Source organism: Heptranchias perlo, chromosome 27 (genome assembly GCF_035084215.1).
Source record: "Heptranchias perlo isolate sHepPer1 chromosome 27, sHepPer1.hap1, whole genome shotgun sequence".
NCBI lineage: Eukaryota > Metazoa > Chordata > Chondrichthyes > Hexanchiformes > Hexanchidae > Heptranchias > Heptranchias perlo.
In genome coordinates this window covers 934,247-960,667 of record NC_090351.1, presented here as the reverse complement: position 1 = coordinate 960,667, position 26,421 = coordinate 934,247, and the positions used below count along the sequence as shown (strand labels likewise).

The 26,421-nt window shown below is 50.6% G+C and overlaps 1 protein-coding gene across 1 annotated transcript in view; it reads left to right on the top strand.

The window, feature by feature from the left end:
• The window catches only part of LOC137344317 (FYVE, RhoGEF and PH domain-containing protein 2-like), a 590,021-nt gene that overhangs the window by 4,704 nt on the left and 558,896 nt on the right, over window positions 1-26,421 (top strand). The window contains exon 2 of the mRNA XM_068007178.1: window positions 1,931-2,067. Coding sequence (XP_067863279.1) covers window positions 1,994-2,067 — 74 coding nt within the window. The 5' untranslated portion in view covers window positions 1,931-1,993. The remainder of the gene's footprint in view (window positions 1-1,930; window positions 2,068-26,421) is intronic.

Sequence of the window (26,421 nt, the reverse complement as noted above, 5' to 3'; positions counted from 1 at the left end):
CGAGCCCCTTACCCTCCCCACCTCCCTCATTGTCCCAGTCCCTCACTCTCCCCACCTCCCTCATTGTCCCAGTCCCTCACTCTCCCCACCTCCCTCATTGTCCCAGTCCCTCACTCTCCCCACCTCCCTCATTGTCCCAGTCCCTCACTCTCCCCACCTCCCTCATTGTCCCAGTCCCTCACCCTCCCCACCTCTCTCATTGTCCGAGCCCCTTACTCTCCCCACCTCCCTCATTGTCCCAGTCCCTCACCCTCCCCACCTCTCTCATTGTCCGAGCCCCTTACCCTCCCCACCTCTCTCATTGTCCCAGTCCCTTACCCTCCCCACCTCCCTCATTGTCCGAGCCCCTTACCCTCCCCACCTCCCTCATTGTCCCAGTCCCTCACTCTCCCCACCTCTCTCATTGTCCCAGTCCCTCACCCTTCAGTGTTCCAAACTGTACCCAATCTGAACGAGGCATTGGGCCAAGCCAGGACCACAGACTGCTTTCCCAGACCACGGTTAATTCAGTCCTGATTCTATGTTTCCACTCCAATAACATTGGTTATCTGAGCAAATATGGCAGCCGTTCTGTGCCAATAAAATCCACAGACAGCAATGGGCACAATAGCTACTTTTGGTGGTTTATTAAAGGAGGAATGTCAGGCTGGGCACAGGGAGCTCTCCTGCTCTTACTCCAATTGTGTCTTGAAACCTAACGTCCTCCCGAAGCACTGGGACAAGCAGAAGGGGCTTTGTTTATTATTGTTTGCTCCAGTGCTCTGGAGAGAGGAGCAGGCAGAGGTACTTCAGGTATCAGCCGTGGTTCACTGCTCACACTCTCGCCTCTGAGTCAGAAGATTGTGGGTTCAGTCCCACTCCAGAGACTTGAGCCCATAATCCAGGCTGACACTCCCACAGTGCAGTACTGAGGGAGTGCAGCACTGTCTGAGGTGCCATCTTTCAGATGAGACGTTAAACCAAGGCCCCGTCTGTCCTATCAGGTGGATATAAAAGATTCCATGGCCACTATTTGATGAAGAGCAGGGGAGTTCTCCCCAGTGTCCTGCCCAATATTTATCCCTCAACAAACATCACTGAAACACATGATCCGATCATTTACCACATTGCTGATTGTGGGATCTTGCTGTGCGCAAATTGGCTGCCATGTTTCCTACATTACAACAGTGACTACACTTCAAAAAGTACTTCATTGGCTGTAAAGCGCTTTGGGATGTTCTGATGTTGTGAAAGGCGCTATATAAATGCAAATGATTTCTGTCTTTCATGAGGGGGATCAAGAAGTCCAATTTGTTTGCTGTTGTTGTATCGCTCATTCACTGGTTCTTGACACAGCCTGTCTCCCGTCTCCCGTCTCCTGTCTCCTGTCCCCTGTCTCCCGTCTCCCGTCTCCTGTCTCCCGTCTCCTGTCCCCTGTCTCCTGTCCCCTGTCCCCTGTCTCCTGTCTCCCGTCTCCCGTCTCCTGTCTCCTGTCTCCCGTCTCCCGTCTCCTGTCCCGTCTCCTGTTCACTGTCCCCTGTCTCCTGTCCCCTGTCTCCTGTCCCCTGTCCCCTGTCTCCTGTCCCCCGTCTCCTGTCCCCTGTCCCCCGTCTCCTGTCTCCTGTCCCCTGTCTCCTGTCTCCTGTCCCGTCTCCTGTCTCCTGTCCCCTGTCTCCTGTCTCCTGTCCCGTCTCCTGTCCCCTGTCTCCTGTCCTCTGTCCCCTGTCTCCTGTCCCCTGTCCCCCGTCTCCTGTCCCCTGTCCCCCGTCTCCTGTCCCCTGTCCCCTGTCTCCTGTCTCCTGTCCCGTCTCCTGTCCCCTGTCTCCTGTCCTCTGTCCCCTGTCTCCTGTCCCCTGTCCCCCGTCTCCTGTCCCCTGTCCCCTGTCTCCTGTCTCCTGTCCCGTCTCCTGTCCCCTGTCTCCTGTCCTCTGTCCCCTGTCTCCTGTCGCAGGTTCCAGAGGTGAATCGAGAAGCTCGAGAGTGTGGTGAGGCCCAGCCCTGAGGTCATGAGAAGATGGACACTGAGGTGAATGTGGAGAGACAGCTGAACTCGGTGTCTGAACTGATCAGCTCCTTCGAGGAAAAGAGGTAAACCAGTGGGTAACGAGCTGAGGAACAGAAAACCTGCTGATCACAGAGGGGGTGGGAATCTGAGGGGGGGGGAATCTGAGGGGGGGAATCTGAGGGTGGGAATCTGAGGGGGGGGTATCTGAGGGGGTGGGAATCTGAGGGGGGGAGAATCTGAGGGGGGATCGGAATCTGAGGGGGTGGGAATCTGAGGGGGGGAATCTGAGGGGGGGAATCTGAGGGGGGAATCTGAGGGGGTGGGAATCTGAGGGGGGGAATCTGAGGTGGGAATCTGAGGGGGGGAATCTGAGGGGGGAATCTGAGGGGGGAATCTGAGGGGGGAATCTGAGGGGGGGAATCTGAGGGGGGATCGGAATCTGAGGGGGGAATCTGAGGGGGTGGGAATCTGAGGGGGGGAATCTGAGGGGGTGGGAATCTGAGGGGGGGAATCTGAGGGGGGGGAATCTGAGGGGGGAATCTGAGGGGGGAATCTGAGGGGGGAATCTGAGGGGGGAATCTGAGGGGGGGAATCTGAGGGGGGGAATCTGAGGGGGGAATCTGAGGGGTGGGAATCTGAGGGGGTGGGAATCTGAGGGGGGAATCTGAGGGGGGGGGATTCTGGGGGGTGGGGGGGGGGTCTAGCAACATGCGAACATTATAACCGTCTAAAGCCAGTCTAGAAGAGCTGGGATGCTACACTTTGGAGAAGTGTAAACTTAGGGGTGATCTGATCGAGGTTTATACGATGATGAAGGGAATAGATTGTTTTCGAGCAGGTGGTTTGTTCCAATTAAATAGGTTAGGGAGGACCAGGGTCACAGTTTGAAGTTGTACGAGGCCGGATTGAGGTTTGATATCGGGAGCTGGTTCTTTTCCCCGAGTGGGCCTCTGGAACAGGCTGCCGGCTCGATTGGTGGACACTGATTGGCTGAATTCCTTCAAGTGAGAGCTGGACCTGTGTCTGGCTGGGCCGGTGATGAAAAGGTCAGTTCTGTAATATCTGAAATTATCAGGGCCACAGTGATCTCCTGGAATAGTTTAGTTTTTCACCTCTCTCCGGAGATCACATGGTTTCGGGTAGGGTGGGGAGTGTAGATATTATGGAGCACAAGGTATCGCAGCTTGTGTGGGACAGGCTGGATGGACCAAAGGGTCTTTTCCTCTCCATCATTGTTCATCTGCTTTGACATTCTAACCAAATCCTGAGGGAGGGGCTCATCAATGTTAGGACCATCTGCTGGGGGAGCTCGCTGGCATTATAACCAGGTGGGCCGCGCTGGAGTGTACTCTCTGCTGGGCTGTGCTGGGAGCACACTCTCTGCTGGGCTGTGCTGGAGTGTACTCTCTGCTGGGCTGTGCTGGGAGCACACTCTCTGCTGGGCTGTGCTGGAGTGTACTCTCTGCTGGGCTGTGCTGGGAGCACACTCTCTGCTGGGTTGTGCTGGAGTGTACTCTCTGCTGGGCTGTGCTGGAGTGTACCCTCTGCTGGGCTGTGCTGGGAGCACACTCTCATCTGGGCTGTGCTGGGAGCACACTCTCTGCTGGGCTGTGCTGGAGTGTACTCTCTGCTGGGCTGTGCTGGGAGCACACTGTCATCTGGGCTGTGCTGGGAGCACACTCTCTGCTGGGCTGTGCTAGAGTGTACTCTCTGCTGGGCTGTGTTGGGAGCACACTCTCTGCTGGGCTGTGCTAGAGTGTACTCTCTGCTGGGCTGTGCTGGGAGCACACTCTCATCTGGGCTGTGCTGGGAGCACACTCTCTGCTGGGCTGTGCTGGAGTGTACTCTCTGCTGGACTGTGCTGGGAGCACACTCTCATCTGGGCTGTGTTGGGAGCACACTCTCTGCTGGGCTGTGCTAGAGTGTACTCTCTGCTGGGCTGTGCTGGGAGCACACTCTCTGCTGGGCTGTGCTGGAGTGTACTCTCTGCTGGGCTGTGCTGGGAGCACACTCTCTGCTGGGCTGTGCTGGAGTGTACTCTCTGCTGGGCTGTGCTGGGAGCACACTCTCTGCTGGGCTGTGCTGGAGTGTACTCTCTGCTGGGCTGTGTTGGGAGCACACTCTCTGCTGGGCTGTGCTGGAGTGTACTCTCTGCTGGGCTGTGTTGGGAGCACACTCTCTGCTGGGCTCTGCTGGGAGCACACTCTCTGCTGGATTGTGCTGGAGTGCACTTTCTGGCTGTGCTGGGAGCACACTCTCTGTTGGACTGTGCTGGAGTAATTTTCTGTGAAGGGACAGTTATTGTTCTGTTAGACTGTTATGGTGGGATTATGCCCCCTGATCTAAGCAATGATAACCTGGGTCTGTTGTGTTCAATAAAATGCAGCAGGCGAATATTGGTTTGAATTATTGGGAGGGGAGATTTGTCCTTTACTGGAGAACATTCACTCGACATGCCTGCCTGCCTGGGTGGGGCATTGGGGGTTGACTGTAGCATTGGGAACATTTCTGTGAATTCGAGTCAGAAATCTCTCTGGACCAGAGCCCACTGCACGAGCGGACCTGTGGTCACCTCACAGTGATTCAATAAAGTAAAGAATCAGGCAAAATGTTAGACAGCACAATCTTTGTAACAGAAAAGTGGAATCAGTCCAGGGGGGTGCTGATCTACACATTCACAATGTTCCCTTGTGGTTAATTGGAGTGCTCCAGTTTCTTTGCAGTGATAAGATGAAACTCTTTTAGTTGCTTACGATGATCCTGTCACAATTCAGTGTCTACACATGCACCTCCCAGCAGAGATAGCCCTCGGGAGTGAGGATCCTGGCTGGTTTCTCTCCTCCCTGACCCCTCAGTACCGAACTCCCCCCTCCCCAGACCACTGAGATTAACTAACGGCATGGGGAGAGGATGGAACCTGGGACCCTGCTGGTCTGAGCCGCTCAGTACTGCCACATTTACCAGCACAACCATGAGGAAGCCCATTTTGTTTTTCTTAATCCCCCAACCTATCAAAAATCGATCGATCCTAGTTTTGAAATTTTCAATTGACCCCCAGCCTCAAAAGCTTTTTGGGGGAGAGAGTTCCAGATTCCCACTCCCCTTTGTGCTTCCTGACATCACCCCTGAATGGTCTAGCTCTAATTTTAATGTTATTCCCCCTTGTTCTGGACTCCCCCACCAGAGGAAATAGTTTCTCTCTATCGACCCTATCAAACCCTTAAATCATCTTAAACACCTCAATTAGATCATCCCTTAATCTTCGATACTGAAGGGAATACAAGCCCAGTCTGTGCAACCTGCCCTCATAATTTAACCCTTTTAGCCCCGGTATCATTCTGTGCTCCCCCCTCCAAGACCGATATATCCTTCCTGAGGGACGATTCAAGATTAAACAATTTCTTTGATTAAAACAAAATGCTGGAAATGGGAAATAAAAAGAGAAAATGCTAGAAACACTCAACAGGTCAGGCAGTGTCTGAGGAGAGAGAGTTCATGGGCCCGATTTTAGCACCCACTATCGGGTGCGTTCCCGGCAGGGGGGCCCCGAAAATCGCGAAAACCCGGAGCGGGACCGGATCGCGCCTCGATCCCGCCCACTTCCGGGTTCCGCGCTGACGTGCGGGGGTGCGTGTGCAGCCCCCGCTGGTGGGAATCCCGCAGGCAATTAAAGCCAGCGGGATGCCACTTGAGTGTATTGACTTTGCTTGTTGAGGTCATTAACCGACCTGATTCAGCTGTCTTATTAGGAAGTGTGGGATTTTACCTTCAACTCAGACTGTTTCACACACTGGGGGAAACAGTCTCACTCCAACCGGATGTGTTGCAGCCAGCAGCCTGTGGCAGCTGCCAAGGTGCACTCCACAGGTGGGGGGGGGGGGGTGGGGAGACCCCTCACCCACGCAGGAGGCCACTCCGTCACATAGGGCAACGCCTGCCCTCCACCACCCCCCTCCAAGCCAGAGGAAACCCCGACGTGGAACTGCAGCCCCAGTGCGAGGAGACACCTACCTACCGTGCACAACCCCTCAGACCAACACCTGCCAGATGGGGGCCGCCTCGACCTCCTCGGAGGACGAACAGCATCACCAGCCCCAGCAGCCTCGCAGTCCACGCCGTCCGCCTCATCGACGTGGAGCCCCCCAACACGTTGCTGTGGCACATCCACCTGCACAGCAGGAGGGAGGGCAACCGCAGAGAGAGCTGCGTCGCAGGAGGCACTACCCTCCGCAGAGGGTCTACAGACCGAGGCTCAGCTTCATGGACCTCTCCGAGGAGCTGTGCATACGGAGGCTCAGAGTCACTCGCCAGGTAGTCGCCGACATCTGCAGCCTCCTCAATGACGAGCTGCTCCCGGATGGACCGAGCAGCATCTTCCTACCTGTCGCCGTCAAAGTCACCACTGCCCTCAACCTCTTCGCCTCCGGATCCTTCCAGGGTGCCACGGGGGTCATCACCGGGGTCTGACAGTCGTCTGCACACAAGTGCATAAGGCAGGTCACCGATGGGTTGTTCCGCAGGGCCTCGACCTACATCAACTTCGCCATGGATGAGCGCAGCCAGACGGAGAGGGCAGTGGGATTCCACACTGTGTCTGGCTTCCCACGGGTGCAGGGTGTAATCGACTGCACCCACATCGCCATACGGGCACCTCCACATGAGCCAGGACTGTTCATCAACAGGAAGGGGTATCACTCCATGAACTCCCAGCTCATTTGTGACCACCGCCAGAGATTCCTACACGTGTGCGCCAGATACCCCGGCAGCTGCCACGATGCCTTCGTCCTCAGGGAGTCCACCGTCCCGCCCCTCTTCCACGCACCCAACACCGGCAATGGCTGGCTCCTCGGCGACAAGGGATATCCCCTGCACACGTGGCTTATGACACCTCTGAGGAACCCCATCACCGAGCCGGAGCGTCGGTATAATGACAGCCACACTGCTACCAGGTCTACAATTGAGCAGGCTATAGGGCTGCTCAAGATGCGCTTCAGGTGCCTTGATCATTCTGGGGGAGTGCTCCAATACACGCCACTCAGAGTGGGACGCATTATAGTTGTCTGCTGTGCCCTGCACAACATGGCACTACAGAGGGGGATGCCGCTGGAGGAGGCCCCATGCACACCCGCCACCCACATTGAGGACGACGATGAGGAAGAGGAGGTGGAGGAGGAGGAGGAGGTGGAGGAGGAGGAGGAGGGGGAGGGGGAGGAGGACGCGCGCGAGGATGAGGAACGACACATGGGCCGAACACCGGCTCACCGGGATGCTCGCCAGGCCAGGGAGGCACTCATACGTCAACGGTTCTCCTAGGATCAGACAGTCTGAGGCGTTCACATCTCATCATGTGCACAGACGAGGGGCCATACCAGCCCCCTCCACAGAAGGGTGGTGCCAGTACTCCTGCACCCACTGTAGTGTGCCCAATGGGCGGGACCAGGTGTTGGTCGTCATGATGGCCCGCACGGAAGGGACCTATTGCACAAGCCGCAGAAGAATGGACGAGAGGTGGCAGGAGTGGTGAGAACAATTGTGTTTACTCTGTACTTAGTGAACGACTATAAACAGAAACATTACAAATTGACAGACACCCTGGTGCATTCCCTTTGTGCTTATAACACCCTTGGCTTACGTTTACGGGACCCCCTACGTGGTGCTACCCCTGTGGCTCCAGCAGAGGTGGTGGCAGGTTGCTCCTGTTCGTGCCCTGACCGGGTAGATGCTTTTGGTGGACGGTCCCTGGGTTTCGGTGCCCATGAGGGCACCTCCACAGACTGCTCCTCCTGCACCTGGGCAGGGGCAGACTCGGCCACCTGGAGAGGAGGCACCATTGCGGGTACTGGTTGAGAGGGGGGCAACGGGTGAGACGTGGGGGCACCTTGAGTAGCGTCCCCACTTCCATGTCCCCGTTCACCATCATCCCTCTCATGGCCTCGGCCCACATCACCCCTTCCACCCTGCTGGACCACAGTTTGGATGGCATGTGTGAGGCCTTGCAAGGCCACCCCTAGTGTATCCCTCAGCCTGTTTATGGCGGCAGAATGTTGCTCACCCTGAATCCATATAGCCGTTGTCAGGGCCTGCATGGACTCGATGTTGAGCTGTGCGTGACGCTCGAGGGAGGCTAACCTGTCCTCCACCGCAGACGTTCCCGCACCTACCCGCGACACTGTGTCGCCGGTACCCTCCTGTACCTGTGCCACCATTGCCCTCATGCAGGAGTTGGACTCCTCCATCACCTGCGCGATTGTGGACAATGCGCGTGGCACCTCTCCCAGTACCTCGGCAATGTGCTGGTGCCCCTCGACGACTCTCCTTTTGACTGGTGGCCCCCTGGGTTCAGCATCTGGGTCCGGCTGAGCAAAGCCTGGAGAAGAGTGCTCCCACCGACGCGGACCCTCCGCGGCTGCCCCTGCCACCAGGGTCTGCTCATGCTCACACGTGCGCGGTGACTCACCATGTGCAACCCCAACTAGTTGGCGAGGGGAACCCACCGAGGTTTGTGTATCTGCGCTGGTGGATGGTTGGCTCATATGTGACGATGGACCCTCAGAGACCGGCATGTCCTCTGAGGAATCGCCCTCCTCACACACACCGCTCACAGACGGCCCTGCAAGAGAACAGAGGGCACTATCAGGCATGTGCACAAACGTTGCGGTGCGGCAGATGCCAGGTGATGATACGGTCACTCGCGATCATGAGTGTTGAGTGTCAGCTTTCCCTTACCGGCCGTTTCTGCAGCCCCAGACTCGCTATCTGCCACGGAGAGGCAATGTTGCGTGCGGCTGATGTCCAGCGCCTCCACCTCTGCGTCCGTCAGTACCAGCAGGTGTGGCGGGCCCCCTCCGGTGCGGCCCCTTTCTCTGGCGTTCTTGCATCTCTTCTCCTGTCAAGGCAAAACACAGATGCGTGAGTGAGTGCAGATTGCATTGTGAGACGCCTCAAGCATCGGTGTGGGTGGGTTGATCGTGGGGCAGATGGATGGGAGGATGCGTGTGCCACATGCCCATCCCATTGCATGGGGATTGGGGTGTGTGGTAGTGTTCGAGTGGGGACAGGGACGGTGGGTACTTGCGGGCACGGCGAGGATGGTAGTTGAGTGGCTGTGAGGATTGCTGCGGGAGGGCTGTGGTGGCTGTGCAGAAGGGGTTGTGATGTGTTTGGCGTGATGGTGGAGACGGGTTGTGGGAGGGTGCGTTGGTGTACTCACTTTGCCGGACCTAGTGAGGTCATTGAATCGCTTTCTACACTGCTCCCATGTCCTGGTGGTGTTGGCCCTGCTGCTGACCTCCGCCGCCACCTCTGCCCATGCCTTCCTGGTGACGGAGCCAGAGCACTTGCGTCCGTCAGTCGGGAACAGCGTGTCCCTCCTCCTCCTCACACCGTCCAGCAGCAGCTGGAGCGCGAGGTCCGAAAACCGGGGTGCAGCCTTACCCCTGGGGTGCGCCATGGTGTGATGCCTCTTGTTTGAAGCTGGAGGGGCTTTGGTGGACTGCCCCTTTAAATAGAGCTCCACCATCGTGCGAACGTCAATGCGCATGCGCAGGCCGCCGGCGCGCAGCTGGGGAGCGGAGAACCCGTAACCACGGCTTAATGGCATCAATTACCCCGCGATCGCGCGGGGGGCGCACTCATTTAGCCGTCCGCGTTTTCCACGCTCCCGATGGACCACCCGCCGGGAACCCGCACGCCTGCTAAAATCGGGCCCCATGTTTCAGGTCGATGACCTTTCATATTTGATGTCAGGCAAACAAAATGCTAATTACAGAAAGAATCTCCACAGCTCAGAAAGTAATAAGTGTTCGTACAGAATAACAGGCAGAAAGCTGCACACATTAACACCCCAATCCTGAGATCTCACCCCCATCCAAGGCAGCACTTTACTTGTGAATTGCTAATCAATAAGCCCATCTTGCTGTGGCAGGTGTGATGTTCTGATCCACCATTTTGTGCAGCCTCCATTTTAAGCCCTATTTACAGACCGATGACAGATATAGGAACATAGGAACAGGAGTAGGCCATTCAGCCCCTCGTGCCTGCTCCACCATTTGATAAGATCATGGCTGATCTGTGATCTAACTCCATATACCTGCCTTTGGCCCATATCCCTTAATACCTTTGGTTGCCAAAAAGCTATCTATCTCAGATTTAAATTTAGCAATTGAGCTAGTACCAATTGCCGTTTGCGGAAGAGAGTTCCAAACTTCTACAACCCTTTGTGTGTAGAAATGTTTTCTAATCTAATATTGGGCCATTTTGTGAGAAGCTCCCAGTTCCCGTTTTAATTCTTTTCATGCACATTTCGATCCTCTACGCCGTGAACCCAAAGCATACGGAAAGGCGTTTGAGGAAGTGCAGGTTAACCACAGCCGGGAAGTGAAATGAGGATGTTCAAGGGAGTGCAACATTACTAAACCCAGTACTGCACGTGGCCTTGTCTAATATCCAGACCCAGAGTCCTTTCAAATTCAAATAATCATTTCCACCATTCAGTGCTTGATGAGGTGTTCAAAAATGACTGAAAGCTTCCTGATACTATCCAAGAGATGGTCATTGCTGCAACAGATGGGAGCAGAAATTCAAGAATGGACACAGTCCTCTCCAGCCTAACCCGAAATCAATCCCTAACCCGAAATCACCCCCAAACCCGAAATCACCCCAACCTGAAATCACTCCCTAACCCGAAATCACTCCCTAACCCAAAATCACTCCCTAACCCGAAATAACCCCCTAACCCGAAATTACCCCCAAACCCGAAATCACCCCAACCTGAAATCACTCCCTAACCCGAAATCACTCCACTAACCCAAAATCACTCCCTAACCCGAAATAACCCCCTAACCCGAAATTACCCCCAAACCCAAAATCACCCCAAACTGAAATCACTCCCTAACCCGAAATCACTCCCTAACCCAAAATCACTCCCGAACCCAAAATCACTCCCGAACCCAAAATCACTCCACTAACCCAAAATCACTCCCTAACCCAAAATCACTCCACCAACCCAAAATCACTCCCGAACCCAAAATCACTCCCGAACCCGAAATCACTCCCGAACCCAAAATCACTCCACTAACCCGAAATCACTCCCGAACCTAAAATCACTCCCGAACCCGAAATCACTCCACTAACCCGAAATCACTCCCTAACCCGAAATCACTCCCAACCCGAAATCACTCCCTAACCCAAAATCACTCCCGAACCCGAAATCACTCCCTAACCCGAAATCACTCCACTAATCCAAAATCACTCCACTAATCCGAAATCACTCCCTAACCTGAAATCACTCCCTAACCCGAAATCACTCCCTAACCCGAAATCACTCCACTAACCCGAAATCACTCCCTAACCTGAAATCACTCACTAACCCGAAATCACACCCTAACCCGAAATCACTCTATAACCCAAAAATCACTCCCTAACCCGAAATCACTCTCTAACCCGAAATCACCCCTAACCCGAAATCACGCCCTAACCCAAAATCACCCCCTAACCCGAAATCACTCCATAACCCAAAATCACTCCCTAAACCGAAATCACTCCACTAATCCAAAATCACCCCTAACCCAAAATCACTCCCTAACCCGAAATCACCCCTAACCCGAAATCACTCCACTAACCCAAAATCACTCCCTAAACAGAAATCACTCACTAACCCAAAATCACTCCCGAACCCAAAATCACTCCACTAATCCGAAATCACTCCCTAACCTGAAATCACTCCCTAACCCAAAATCACTCCACTAACCCAAAATCACTCCCTAACTCAAAATCACTCCCAAACCCAAAATCACTCCCCAACCCAAAATCACTCCCTAACCCAAAATCACCCCCTAACCCGAAATCACTCACTAACCCAAAATCACTCCCGAACCCAAAATCACTCCCCAACCCAAAATCACTCCCTAACCCAAAATCACTCCCTAACCCGAAATCACTCCCTAACCCAAAATCACTCCACTAACCCAAAATCACTCCCTAACCCAAAATCACCCCTTAACCTGAAATCACTCACTAACCCAAAATCACCCCTTAACCCGAAATCACTCACTAACCCAAAATCACTCCCAACCCGAAATCACTCCCGAACCCGAAATCACTCCACTAACCCAAAATCACTCCCAACCCAAAATCACTCCCAACCCGAAATCACTCCCAAATCCAAAATCACTCCCTAACCCAAAATCAATCCCTAACCCAAAATCACTCCACTAACCCGAAATCACTCACTAACCCAAAATCACTCCCTAACCCAAAATCACCCCCTAACCCAAAATCACTCACTAACCCGAAATCACTCCCGAACCCGAAATCACTCCCGAACCCGAAATCACTCCACTAACCCAAAATCACTCCCAACCCAAAATCACTCCCTAACCCGAAATCACTCCACTAACCCGAAATCACTCCCTAACCTGAAATCACTCACTAACCCGAAATCACACCCTAACCCGAAATCACTCTATAACCCAAAAATCACTCCCTAACCCGAAATCACTCTCTAACCCGAAATCACCCCTAACCCGAAATCACGCCCTAACCCAAAATCACCCCCTAACCCGAAATCACTCCATAACCCAAAATCACTCCCTAAACCGAAATCACTCCACTAATCCAAAATCACCCCTAACCCAAAATCACTCCCTAACCCGAAATCACCCCTAACCCGAAATCACTCCACTAACCCAAAATCACTCCCTAAACAGAAATCACTCACTAACCCAAAATCACTCCCGAACCCAAAATCACTCCACTAATCCGAAATCACTCCCTAACCTGAAATCACTCCCTAACCCAAAATCACTCCACTAACCCAAAATCACTCCCTAACTCAAAATCACTCCCAAACCCAAAATCACTCCCCAACCCAAAATCACCCCCTAACCCAAAATCACCCCCTAACCCGAAATCACTCACTAACCCAAAATCACTCCCGAACCCAAAATCACTCCCCAACCCAAAATCACTCCCTAACCCAAAATCACTCCCTAACCCGAAATCACTCCCTAACCCAAAATCACTCCACTAACCCAAAATCACTCCCTAACCCAAAATCACCCCTTAACCTGAAATCACTCACTAACCCAAAATCACCCCTTAACCCGAAATCACTCACTAACCCAAAATCACTCCCAACCCGAAATCACTCCTGAACCCGAAATCACTCCACTAACCCAAAATCACTCCCAACCCAAAATCACTCCCAACCCGAAATCACTCCCAAATCCAAAATCACTCCCTAACCCAAAATCAATCCCTAACCCAAAATCACTCCACTAACCCGAAATCACTCACTAACCCAAAATCACTCCCTAACCCAAAATCACCCCCTAACCCAAAATCACTCACTAACCCGAAATCACTCCCGAACCCGAAATCACTCCCGAACCCGAAATCACTCCACTAACCCAAAATCACTCCCAACCCAAAATCACTCCCAACCCGAAATCGCTCCCGAACCCGAAATCACTCCCTAACCCAAAATCACTCCCTAACCCAAAATCACTCCACTAACCCAAAATCACTCACTAACCCAAAATCACTCACTAACCCAAAATCACCCCAACCCGAAATCACTCCCTAACCCCAAAATCACTCCCTAACCCAGAATCACCCCCTAACCCAAAATCGCTCACTAACCCAAAATCACTCCCAACCCGAAATCACTCCCAAACCCGAAATCACTCCACTAACCCGAAATCACTCCCAAACCCGAAATCACTCCCTAACCCAAAATCACTCCCTAACCCAAAATCAACCCAACCCGAAATCACTCCCTAACCCAAAATCACTCCCTAACCCAGAATCACCCCCTAACCCAAAATCACTCACTAACCCAAAATAACTCCCAACCTGAAATCACTCCCGAACCCGAAATCACTCCACTAACCCAAAATCACTCCCAACCCGAAATCACTCCCGAACCCGAAATCACTCCCTAACCCAAAATCACTCCCTAACCCAAAATCACTCCACTAACCCGAAATCACTCACTAACCCAAAATCACTCCCTAATCCAAAATCACTCCACGAACCCGAAATCACTCCCTAACCCAAAATCACTCCCGAACCCAAAATCACTCCACTAACCCAAAATCACCCCCTAACCCGAAATCACTCCCTAACCCAAAATCACTCCCAGCCCAAAATCACTCCACTAACCCGAAATCACTCACTAACCCAAAATCACTCCCTAACCCCAAATCACCCCCTATCCCGAAATCACTCACTAACCCAAAATCACTCTTAACCCAAAATCACCCCCTCACCCAAAATCACTCACTAACCCGAAATCACTCCCGAACCCGAAATCACTCCCGAACCCGAAATCACTCCACTAACCCAAAATCACTCCCAACCCAAAATCACTCCCAACCCGAAATCACTCCCGAACCCGAAATCACTCCCTAACCCAAAATCAATCCCTAACCCAAAATCACTCCACTAACCCGAAATCAGTCACTAACCCAAAACCACTCCCTAACCCAAAATCACCCCCTAACCCAAAATCACTCACTAACCCGAAATCACTCCCGAACCCGAAATCACTCCACTAACCCAAAATCACTCCCTAACCCAAAATCACCCCCTAACCCAAAATCACTCACTAACCCGAAATCACTCCCGAACCCGAAATCACTCCACTAACCCAAAATCACTCCCAACCCAAAATCACTCCCAACCCGAAATCACTCCCGAACCCGAAATCACTCCCTAACCCAAAATCACTCCCTAACCCAAAATCACTCCACTAACCCGAAATCACTCACTAACCCAAAATCACTCCCTAACCCAAAATCACTCACTAACCCAAAATCACTCCCTAACCCAAAATCACCCCTAACCCGATATCACTCCCTAACCCAAAATCACTCTCTAACCCAGAATCACCCCCTAACCCAAAATCACTCACTAACCCAAAATCACTCCCAACCCGAAATCACTCCCGAACCCGAAATCACTCCACTAACCCAAAATCACTCCCGAACCCGAAATCACTCCACTAACCCAAAATCACTCCACTAACCCAAAATCACTCACTAACCCAAAATCACTCACTAACCCAAAATCACCCCAACCCGAAATCACTCCCTAACCCAAAATCACTCCACCAACCCAAAATCACTCCCGAACCCAAAATCACTCCCGAACCCGAAATCACTCCCGAACCCAAAATCACTCCACTAACCCGAAATCACTCCCGAACCTAAAATCACTCCCGAACCCGAAATCACTCCACTAACCCGAAATCACTCCCTAACCCGAAATCACTCCCAACCCGAAATCACTCCCTAACCCAAAATCACTCCCGAACCCGAAATCACTCCCTAACCCGAAATCACTCCACGAATCCAAAATCACTCCACTAATCCGAAATCACTCCCTAACCTGAAATCACTCCCTAACCCGAAATCACTCCCTAACCCGAAATCACTCCACTAACCCGAAATCACTCCCTAACCTGAAATCACTCACTAACCCGAAATCACACCCTAACCCGAAATCACTCTATAACCCAAAAATCACTCCCTAACCCGAAATCACTCTCTAACCCGAAATCACCCCTAACCCGAAATCACGCCCTAACCCAAAATCACCCCCTAACCCGAAATCACTCCATAACCCAAAATCACTCCCTAAACCGAAATCACTCCACTAATCCAAAATCACCCCTAACCCAAAATCACTCACTAACCCAAAATCACTCACTAACCCAAAATCACCCCAACCCGAAATCACTCCCTAACCCCAAAATCACTCCCTAACCCAGAATCACCCCCTAACCCAAAATCGCTCACTAACCCAAAATCACTCCCAACCCGAAATCACTCCCAAACCCGAAATCACTCCACTAACCCGAAATCACTCCCAAACCCGAAATCACTCCCTAACCCAAAATCACTCCCTAACCCAAAATCAACCCAACCCGAAATCACTCCCTAACCCAAAATCACTCCCTAACCCAGAATCACCCCCTAACCCAAAATCACTCACTAACCCAAAATAACTCCCAACCTGAAATCACTCCCGAACCCGAAATCACTCCACTAACCCAAAATCACTCCCAACCCGAAATCACTCCCGAACCCGAAATCACTCCCTAACCCAAAATCACTCCCTAACCCAAAATCACTCCACTAACCCGAAATCACTCACTAACCCAAAATCACTCCCTAATCCAAAATCACTCCACGAACCCGAAATCACTCCCTAACCCAAAATCACTCCCGAACCCAAAATCACTCCACTAACCCAAAATCACCCCCTAACCCGAAATCACTCCCTAACCCAAAATCACTCCCAGCCCAAAATCACTCCACTAACCCGAAATCACTCACTAACCCAAAATCACTCCCTAACCCCAAATCACCCCCTATCCCGAAATCACTCACTAACCCAAAATCACTCTTAACCCAAAATCACCCCCTCACCCAAAATCACTCACTAACCCGAAATCACTCCCGAACCCGAAATCACTCCCGAACCCGAAATCACTCCACTAACCCAAAATCACTCCCAACCCAAAATCACTCCCAACCCGAAATCACTCCCGAACCCGAAATCACTCCCTAACCCAAAATCAATCCCTAACCCAAAATCACTCCACTAACCCGAAATCAGTCACTAACCCAAAATCACTCCCTAACCCAAAATCACCCCCTAACCCAAAATCACTCACTAACCCGAAATCACTCCCGAACCCGAAATCACTCCACTAACCCAAAATCACTCCCTAACCCAAAATCACCCCCTAACCCAAAATCACTCACTAACCCGAAATCACTCCCGAACCCGAAATCACTCCACTAACCCAAAATCACTCCCAACCCAAAATCACTCCCAACCCGAAATCACTCCCGAACCCGAAATCACTCCCTAACCCAAAATCACTCCCTAACCCAAAATCACTCCACTAACCCGAAATCACTCACTAACCCAAAATCACTCCCTAACCCAAAATCACTCACTAACCCAAAATCACTCCCTAACCCAAAATCACCCCTAACCCGATATCACACCCTAACCCAAAATCACTCTCTAACCCAGAATCACCCCCTAACCCAAAATCACTCACTAACCCAAAATCACTCCCAACCCGAAATCACTCCCGAACCCGAAATCACTCCACTAACCCAAAATCACTCCCGAACCCGAAATCACTCCACTAACCCAAAATCACTCCACTAACCCAAAATCACTCACTAACCCAAAATCACTCACTAACCCAAAATCACCCCAACCCGAAATCACTCCCTAACCCCAAAATCACTCCCTAACCCAGAATCACCCCCTAACCCAAAATCGCTCACTAACCCAAAATCACTCCCAACCCGAAATCACTCCCTAACCCAAAATCACTCCACTAACCCGAAATCACTCCCAAACCCGAAATCACTCCCTAACCCAAAATCACTCCCTAACCCAAAATCACCCCAACCCGAAATCACTCCCTAACCCAAAATCACTCCCTAACCCAGAATCACCCCCTAACCCAAAATCACTCACTAACCCAAAATAACTCCCAACCTGAAATCACTCCCGAACCCGAAATCACTCCACTAACCCAAAATCACTCCCAACCCGAAATCACTCCCGAACCCGAAATCACTCCCTAACCCAAAATCACTCCCTAACCCAAAATCACTCCACTAACCCGAAATCACTCACTAACCCAAAATCACTCCCTAATCCAAAATCACTCCACGAACCCGAAATCACTCCCTAACCCAAAATCACTCCCGAACCCAAAATCACTCCACTAACCCAAAATCACCCCCTAACCCGAAATCACTCCCTAACCCAAAATCACTCCCAGCCCAAAATCACTCCACTAACCCGAAATCACTCACTAACCCAAAATCACTCCCTAACCCCAAATCACCCCCTATCCCGAAATCACTCACTAACCCAAAATCACTCTTAACCCAAAATCACCCCCTCACCCAAAATCACTCACTAACCCGAAATCACTCCCGAACCCGAAATCACTCCCGAACCCGAAATCACTCCACTAACCCAAAATCACTCCCAACCCAAAATCACTCCCAACCCGAAATCACTCCCGAACCCGAAATCACTCCCTAACCCAAAATCAATCCCTAACCCAAAATCACTCCACTAACCCGAAATCAGTCACTAACCCAAAATCACTCCCTAACCCAAAATCACCCCCTAACCCAAAATCACTCACTAACCCGAAATCACTCCCGAACCCGAAATCACTCCACTAACCCAAAATCACTCCCTAACCCAAAATCACCCCCTAACCCAAAATCACTCACTAACCCGAAATCACTCCCGAACCCGAAATCACTCCACTAACCCAAAATCACTCCCAACCCAAAATCACTCCCAACCCGAAATCACTCCCGAACCCGAAATCACTCCCTAACCCAAAATCACTCCCTAACCCAAAATCACTCCACTAACCCGAAATCACTCACTAACCCAAAATCACTCCCTAACCCAAAATCACTCACTAACCCAAAATCACTCCCTAACCCAAAATCACCCCTAACCCGATATCACTCCCTAACCCAAAATCACTCTCTAACCCAGAATCACCCCCTAACCCAAAATCACTCACTAACCCAAAATCACTCCCAACCCGAAATCACTCCCGAACCCGAAATCACTCCACTAACCCAAAATCACTCCCGAACCCGAAATCACTCCCTAACCCAAAATCACTCCCTAACCCAAAATCACTCCACTAACCTGAAATCACTCACTAACCCAAAATCACTCCCTAACCCAAAATCACCCCCTAACCCGAAATCACTCACTAACCCAAAGTCACTCCCGAACCCGAAATCACTCCACTAACCCGAAATCACTCCCTAACCCAAAATCACTCCCGAACCCAAAATCACTCCACTAACCCAAAATCACCCCCTAACCCGAAATCACTCACTAACCCAAAATCACTCCCTAACCCAAAATCACCCCCTAACCCGAAATCACTCCACTAACCCAAAATCACTCCCGAACCCAAAATCACCCCCTAACCCGAAATCACTCCACTAACCCAAAATCACTCCCTAACCCAAAATCACCCCCTAACCCAAAATCACTCCCTAACCCAAAATCACCCCCTAACCCGAAATCACTCACTAACCCAAAATCACTCCCAACCCGAAATCACTCCCGAACCCGAAATCACTCCCGAACCCGAAATCACTCCCAACCCGAAATCACTCCCCAACCCGAAATCACCCCCGAACCTGAAATCACTCCATAAGACAAAATCTTTTTTTTATTCGTTCACGGGATGTGGGCGTCGCTGGCGAGGCCGGCATTTATTGCCCATCCCCAATTGCCCTTGAGAAGGTGGTGGTGAGCCGCCTTCTTGAACTGCTGCAGTCCGTGTGGTGAAGGTTCTCCCACAGTGCTGTTAGGAAGGGAGTTCCAGGATTTTGACCCAGCGACAATGAAGGAACGGTGATATATTTCCAAGTCGGGATGGACTGTGACTTGGAGGGGAACGTGCAGGTGATGTTTTTCCCATGTGCCTGCTGCCCTTGTCCTTCTAGGTGGTAGAGGTCACGGGTTTGGGAGGTGCTGTCGAAGAAGCCTTGACAAGTTTCTGCAATGCATCCTGTGGATGGTACACCCTGCAGCCACAGTGCGCTGGTGGTGAAGGGAGTGAATGTTTAGGGTGGTGGATGAGGTGCCAATCAAGTGGGCTGCTTTGTCCTGGATGATGTCGAGCTTCTTGAGTGTTGTTGGAGCTGCACTCATCCAGGCAAGTAGAGAGTATTCCATCACACTCCTGACTTGTGCCTCATAGATGGTGGAAAGGCTTTGGGGAGTCAGGAGGTGAGTCACTCACCGCAGAATACCCAGCCTCTGACCTGCTCTTGTAGCCACAGTATTTATGTGGATGGTCCAGTTAAGTTTCTGGTCAGTGGTGACCCCCCCAGGATGTTCATGGTGGGGGATTCGGCGATGGTAATGCCATTGAATGTCAAGGGCAGGTGGTTAGACTCTCTCTTGTTGGAGATGGTCATTGCCTGGCACTTGTCTGCTGTGAATGTTACTTGCCACTTATCAGCCCAAGCCTGGATGTTGTCCAGGTCTTGCAGCATGCGGGCACGGACTGCTTCATTATCTGAGGGGTTGCGAATGGAACTGAACACTGTGCAATCATCAGCGAACATCCCCATTTCTGACCTTATGATGGAGGGAAGGTCATTGATGAAGCAGCTGAAGATGGTTGGGCCTAGGACACTGCCCTGAGGAACTCCTGCAGCAATGCCCTGGGGCTGAGATGATTGGCCTCCAACAACCACTACCATCTTCCTTTGCAAGATCTAACACTAGATCTCTCCCCATAACTCTAAATCTAACCCTAAATCTAACATTAAATCATACCCTAAATCTCTCCCTAATTCTAAATCTAAATCTAACTATAAATCATACCCTATCCGGGCTCCACTGTGCACATTTGGTGAATTGAGTGTGCTCATTCTAGGACTGCATTGAACAGCCATCTGAAATTCACGTGCACACAGGTTCAGACCACATGCCATGTGTACACAGTGTCAGACCACACCATGTGTGCACGCAATGTCAGACTGTGTGTACACACAGGGTCAGATCGTGCACTGTGTGTACACAAAGGGTCAGACTGTGCGCCGTGTACACACAGAAGAACATAAGAAATAGGAGCAGGAGTGGGCCATATGGCCCCTCGAGCCTGCTCCACTTTCAATCAGATCATGGCTGATCTTCAACCTCAACTCCACTTTCCCGCCCGATCCCCATATCCCTTGATTCCCTTAGAGTCCAAAAATCTATCAATCTCAGTCTTGAATATAGTCAACAATATACAGCCCTCTGGGGTAGAGAATTCCAAATATTCATGATCCTCTGAGTGAAGAAATTCCTCCTCATCTCAGTCCTAAATGGCCGACACCTTTTCCTGAGACTATGCCCCTAGTTCTAGACTCTCCAGCCAGGGAAAACAGCCTCTCAGCATCTACCCTGTCAAGCCCTCTAAGAATCTTATATGTTTCAATGACAGCAACTCTCATTCTTCTAAACTCCAGAGAGTGTAGGCCCATTCTACTCAATCTCTCCTCATAGGACAACCCTCTCATCCCAGGAATTAATCCAGTGAACCTTCACTGCACCACCTCTAAGGCAAGTATATCCTTCCTTAGGTAAGGAGACCAAAACTGTACGCAGTATTCCAGGTGAGGTCTCACCAAAGCCCTGTACAATTGTAGTAAGACTTCCTTACTCCTGTACCCCTTGCAATAAAGGCCAACATGCCATTTGCTTTCCTAATTGCTTGCTGTACCAGCATGTTAACTTTCTGTGTTTCTTGTACAAGGACATCCAAATCCCTCTGAAGACCAACATTTAATAATTTCTCATAGAATCATAGAATCATAGAAGTTACAACATGGAAACAGGCCCTTCGGCCCAACATGTCCATATCGCCCAGTTTATACCACTAAGCTAGTCCCAATTGCCTGCACTTGGCCCATTTAAAAAAATTCTGTTTTTCCATTTTTCCTACCAAAGTGAATAACCTCACATTTCCCCACATTATACTCCATCTGCAACCTTCTTGCCCACTCACTTAACCTGTCTATATCCCTTTGCAGATTCTTTGTGTCCTCCTCACAGCTTACTTTCCCACCTAGCTTTGTATCATCAGCAAACTTGGATACATTACACTCGGTCCCTTCATCTAAGTCATTAATATAGATTGTAAATAGCCGAGGCCCAAGCACTGATCCTTGTGGCACCCCACTAGTTACTGCCTGCCAACCTGAGAATGACCCGTTTATCCCTACTCTCTGTTTTCTGTCCGTTAACCAATCCTCTATCCATGCTAATATATTGCCCCCAATCCCATGAGCCCTTACCTTGTGTAACAACTTTTTATGCGGCACCTTATCGAATGCCTTTTGAAAATCCAAATATACTACATCCACTGGTTCCCCTTTATCTACCCTGCTAGTTACATCCTCAAAAAACTCTAATAAATTTGTCAAACATGAGTTCCCTTTCATAAAACCAAATCATATTCTGATTTTCTAAGTGCCCTGTTACCACGTCCTTAATAATAGATTCCAGCATTTTCCCTACTACCTGTTCCCTGTTTTCTCTCTCCCTCTTTTCTTGAATAGCGGTGTTACATTTGCTACCTTCCAATCCACCGGGGACCGTTCCAGAATCTAGGGAATTCTGGAAGATCAAAACCAATGCATCCACTGTCTCTGCAGCCACCTCTTTTAGAACCCTAGGATATAGGCCATCAGGTCCAGGGGATTTGTTGGCTTTTAGTCCCATTAACTTTTCTAAAGCTTTTTCTTTACTAATCTTAAATTCCACACTCTCATTAGACCCATGGTTCCCCATTATTTCTGGTATGGATCAGACCGTGCACCGTGTGTACACACAGGATCAGACCGTGCACCCTGTGTACACACAGGATCAGACCGTGCACCGTGTGTACACACAGGATCAGACCGTGCACCGTGTGTACACACAGGATCAGACCGTGCACCGTGTGTACACACAGGATCAGACCGTGCACCGTGTGTACACACAGGATCAGACCGTGCACCGTGTGTACACACAGGATCAGACCGTGCACTGTGTGTACACACAGGATCAGACCGTGCACCCTGTGTACACACAGGATCAGACCGTGCACCCTGTGTACACACAGGATCAGACCGTGCACCGTGTGTACACACAGGATCAGACCGTGCACTGTGTGTACACACAGGATCAGACCGTGCACCCTGTGTACACACAGGATCAGACCGTGCACCCTGTGTACACACAGGATCAGACCGTGCACCGTGTGTACACACAGGATCAGACCGTGCACCCTGTGTACACACAGGATCAGACCGTGCACCGTGTGTACACACAGGATCAGACCGTGCACCGTGTGTACACACAGGATCAGACCGTGCACCCTGTGTACAAACAGGATCAGACCGTGCACCGTGTGTACACACAGGATCAGACCGTGCACCGTGTGTACACACAGGATCAGACCGTGCACCCTGTGTACACACAGGATCAGACCGTGCACCGTGTGTACACACAGGATCAGACCGTGCACTGTGTGTACACACAGGATCAGACCGTGCACCGTGTGTACACACAGGATCAGACCGTGCACCCTGTGTACAAACAGGATCAGACCGTGCACCGTGTGTACACACAGGATCAGACCGTGCACCGTGTGTACACACAGGATCAGACCGTGCACCCTGTGTACACACAGGTTCAGACCGTGCACCCTGTGTACACACAGGATCAGACCGTGCACCGTGTGTACACACAGGATCAGACCGTGCACCCTGTGTACACACAGGATCAGACTATTTACCGTGTGTACACACAGGATCAGACCGTGCACCGTGTGTACACACAGGATCAGACCATGCACCGTGTGTACACACAGGATCAGAACGTGCACCGCGTGTACACACAGGATCAGACCGTGCACCCTGTGTACAAACAGGATCAGACCGTGCACCGTGTGTACACACAGGATCAGACCGTGCACCGTGTGTACACACAGGATCAGACCGTGCACCCTGTGTACACACAGGATCAGACCGTGCACCCTGTGTACACACAGGATCAGACCGTGCACCATGTGTACACACAGGATCAGACCGTGCACCCTGTGTACACACAGGATCAGACTATTTACCGTGTGTACACACAGGATCAGACCGTGCACCGTGTGTACACACAGGATCAGACCGTGCACCCTGTGTACACACAGGATCAGACCGTGCACCCTGTGTACAAACAGGATCAGACTATTTACCGTGTGTACACACAGGATCAGATGAGTACTGGGGAGGTGAGGAAGTGCTGAGGAAGTGCAGGTAAGTTGAGGATGAGCTTTGAGTGGGTGTGAGGAGTGATGTGATAGAGTTGTGTGGGCAGTGCAGAAGGAGTTGTGGGGTGGGGGCGGTGATGTGGAAGACGGAGTGTAGGAGAATGAGTAAGTGGACTCACTTTGGCTGATCGAGTTCGGTCATTGAAACCCTTCCTGCACTGGATCCAGGTGTGGGAGATGTTGCTGCTGCTGGTGACCTCCTCAGCCACCTCGAGCCAGGCCTTCTTGATGGTAGAGACGGGCCACTTCCTCCCGTCCACCGGGTAGAAGACATCCCTCCTCCTCCTCACCCCATCCAGTAGCACCTGGAGTGAGGCATCAGTAAATCTGGGAGCAGCCTTTCCCCTGGGCTGCTCCATTGTAAAATTTTGGTTGTTTGCTCCAGGAGCAGCCATTGGAGGACTGCCCCTTTAAATAGACCTCCTCCAGCTGACAGCCTGTGATGCGGGTGCGCAGTCCGCCCACTGCGCAGGTTGATAACGGGAAAGCCGAAAGCCAAGGTAGACTGCTTTCTGTAGTGCGCTGTTTAAATAGACTCTGTGGACTGTTTTCTGCAGTGCACTGTTGAAACAGACTCTGTGGACTGTTTTCTGTAGTGTGCTGTTTAAATAGACTCTGTGGACTGTTTTCTGCAGTGTGCTGTTTAAATAGACTCTGTGGACTGTTTTCTGTAGTGTGCTGTTTAAATAGACTCTGTGGACTGTTTTCTGTAGTGTGCTGTTTAAATAGACTCTGTGGACTGTTTTCTGTAGTGTGCTGTTCAAATAGACTCTGTGGACTGTTTTCTGTAGTGCGCTGTTTAAATAGACTCTGTGGACTGTTTTCTGTGGTGCGCTGTTTAAATACACTCTGTGGACTGTTTTCTGTGGTGTGCTGTTTAAATAGACTCTGTGGACTGTTTTCTGTCATGCGCTATTTAAATAGACTCTGTGGACTGTTTTCTGTGGTGCGCTGTTTAAATACACTCTGTGGACTGTTTTCTGTGGTGCGCTGTTTAAATAGACTCTGTGGACTGTTTTCTGTCATGCGCTATTTAAATAGACTCTGTGGACTGTTTTCTGTAGTGTGCTGTTTAAATAGACTCTGTGGACTGTTTTCTGTAGTGTGCTGTTTAAATAGACTCTGTGGACTGTTTTCTGTAGTGTGCTGTTTAAATAGACTCTGTGGACTGTTTTCTGTAGTGTGCTGTTTAAATAGACTCTGTGGACTGTTTTCTGTAGTGTGCTGTTTAAATAGACTCTGTGGACTGTTTTCTGTAGTGTGCTGTTTAAATAGACTCTGTGGACTGTTTTCTGTGGTGCGCTGTTTAAATACACTCTGTGGACTGTTTTCTGTAGTGTGCTGTTTAAATCGACTCTGTGGACTGTTTTCTGTAGTGTGCTGTTTAAATAGACTCTGTGGACTGTTTTCTGCAGTGCGCTGTTTAAATAGACTCTGTGGACTGTTTTCTGTAGTGTGCTGTTCAAATAGACTCTGTGGACTGTTTTCTGTAGTGTGCTGTTTAAATAGACTCTGTGGACTGTTTTCTGTGGTGCGCTGTTTAAATACACTCTGTGGACTGTTTTCTGTAGTGTGCTGTTTAAATAGACTCTGTGGACTGTTTTCTGCAGTGTGCTGTTTAAATAGACTCTGTGGACTGTTTTCTGCAGTGCGCTGTTTAAATAGACTCTGTGGACTGTTTTCTGTAGTGTGCTGTTCAAATAGACTCTGTGGACTGTTTTCTGTGGTGTGCTGTTTAAATAGACTCTGTGGACTGTTTTCTGCAGTGCGCTGTTTAAATAGACTCTGTGGACTGTTTTCTGTAGTGTGCTGTTCAAATAGACTCTGTGGACTGTTTTCTGTAGTGTGCTGTTTAAATAGACTCTGTGGACTGTTTTCTGCAGTGTGCTGTTTAAATAGACTCTGTGGACTGTTTTCTGCAGTGCGCTGTTGAAATAGACTCTGTGGACTGTTTTCTGTAGTGTGCTGTTTAAATAGACTCTGTGGACTGTTTTCTGTAGTGTGCTGTTTAAATAGACTCTGTGGACTGTTTTCTGTAGTGTGCTGTTTAAATAGACTCTGTGGACTGTTTTCTGTAGTGTGCTGTTTAAATAGACTCTGTGGACTGTTTTCTGTAGTGTGCTGTTTAAATAGACTCTGTGGACTGTTTTCTGTGGTGTGCTGTTTAAATAGACTCTGTGGACTGTTTTCTGTGGTGCGCTGTTTAAATACACTCTGTGGACTGTTTTCTGTGGTGTGCTGTTCAAATAGACTCTGTGGACTGTTTTCTGTCATGCGCTATTTAAATAGACTCTGTGGACTGTTTTCTGTGGTGCGCTGTTTAAATACACTCTGTGGACTGTTTTCTGTGGTGCGCTGTTCAAATAGACTCTGTGGACTGTTTTCTGTCATGCGCTATTTAAATAGACTCTGTGGACTGTTTTCTGTCGTGCGCTGTTTCAATGCACTCTGTAGACTGTTTTCTGTAGTGTGCTGTTTAAATACATTCTGTAGACTGTTTTCTGTAGTGTGCTGTTTAAATAGACTCTGTAGACTGTTTTCTGTAGTG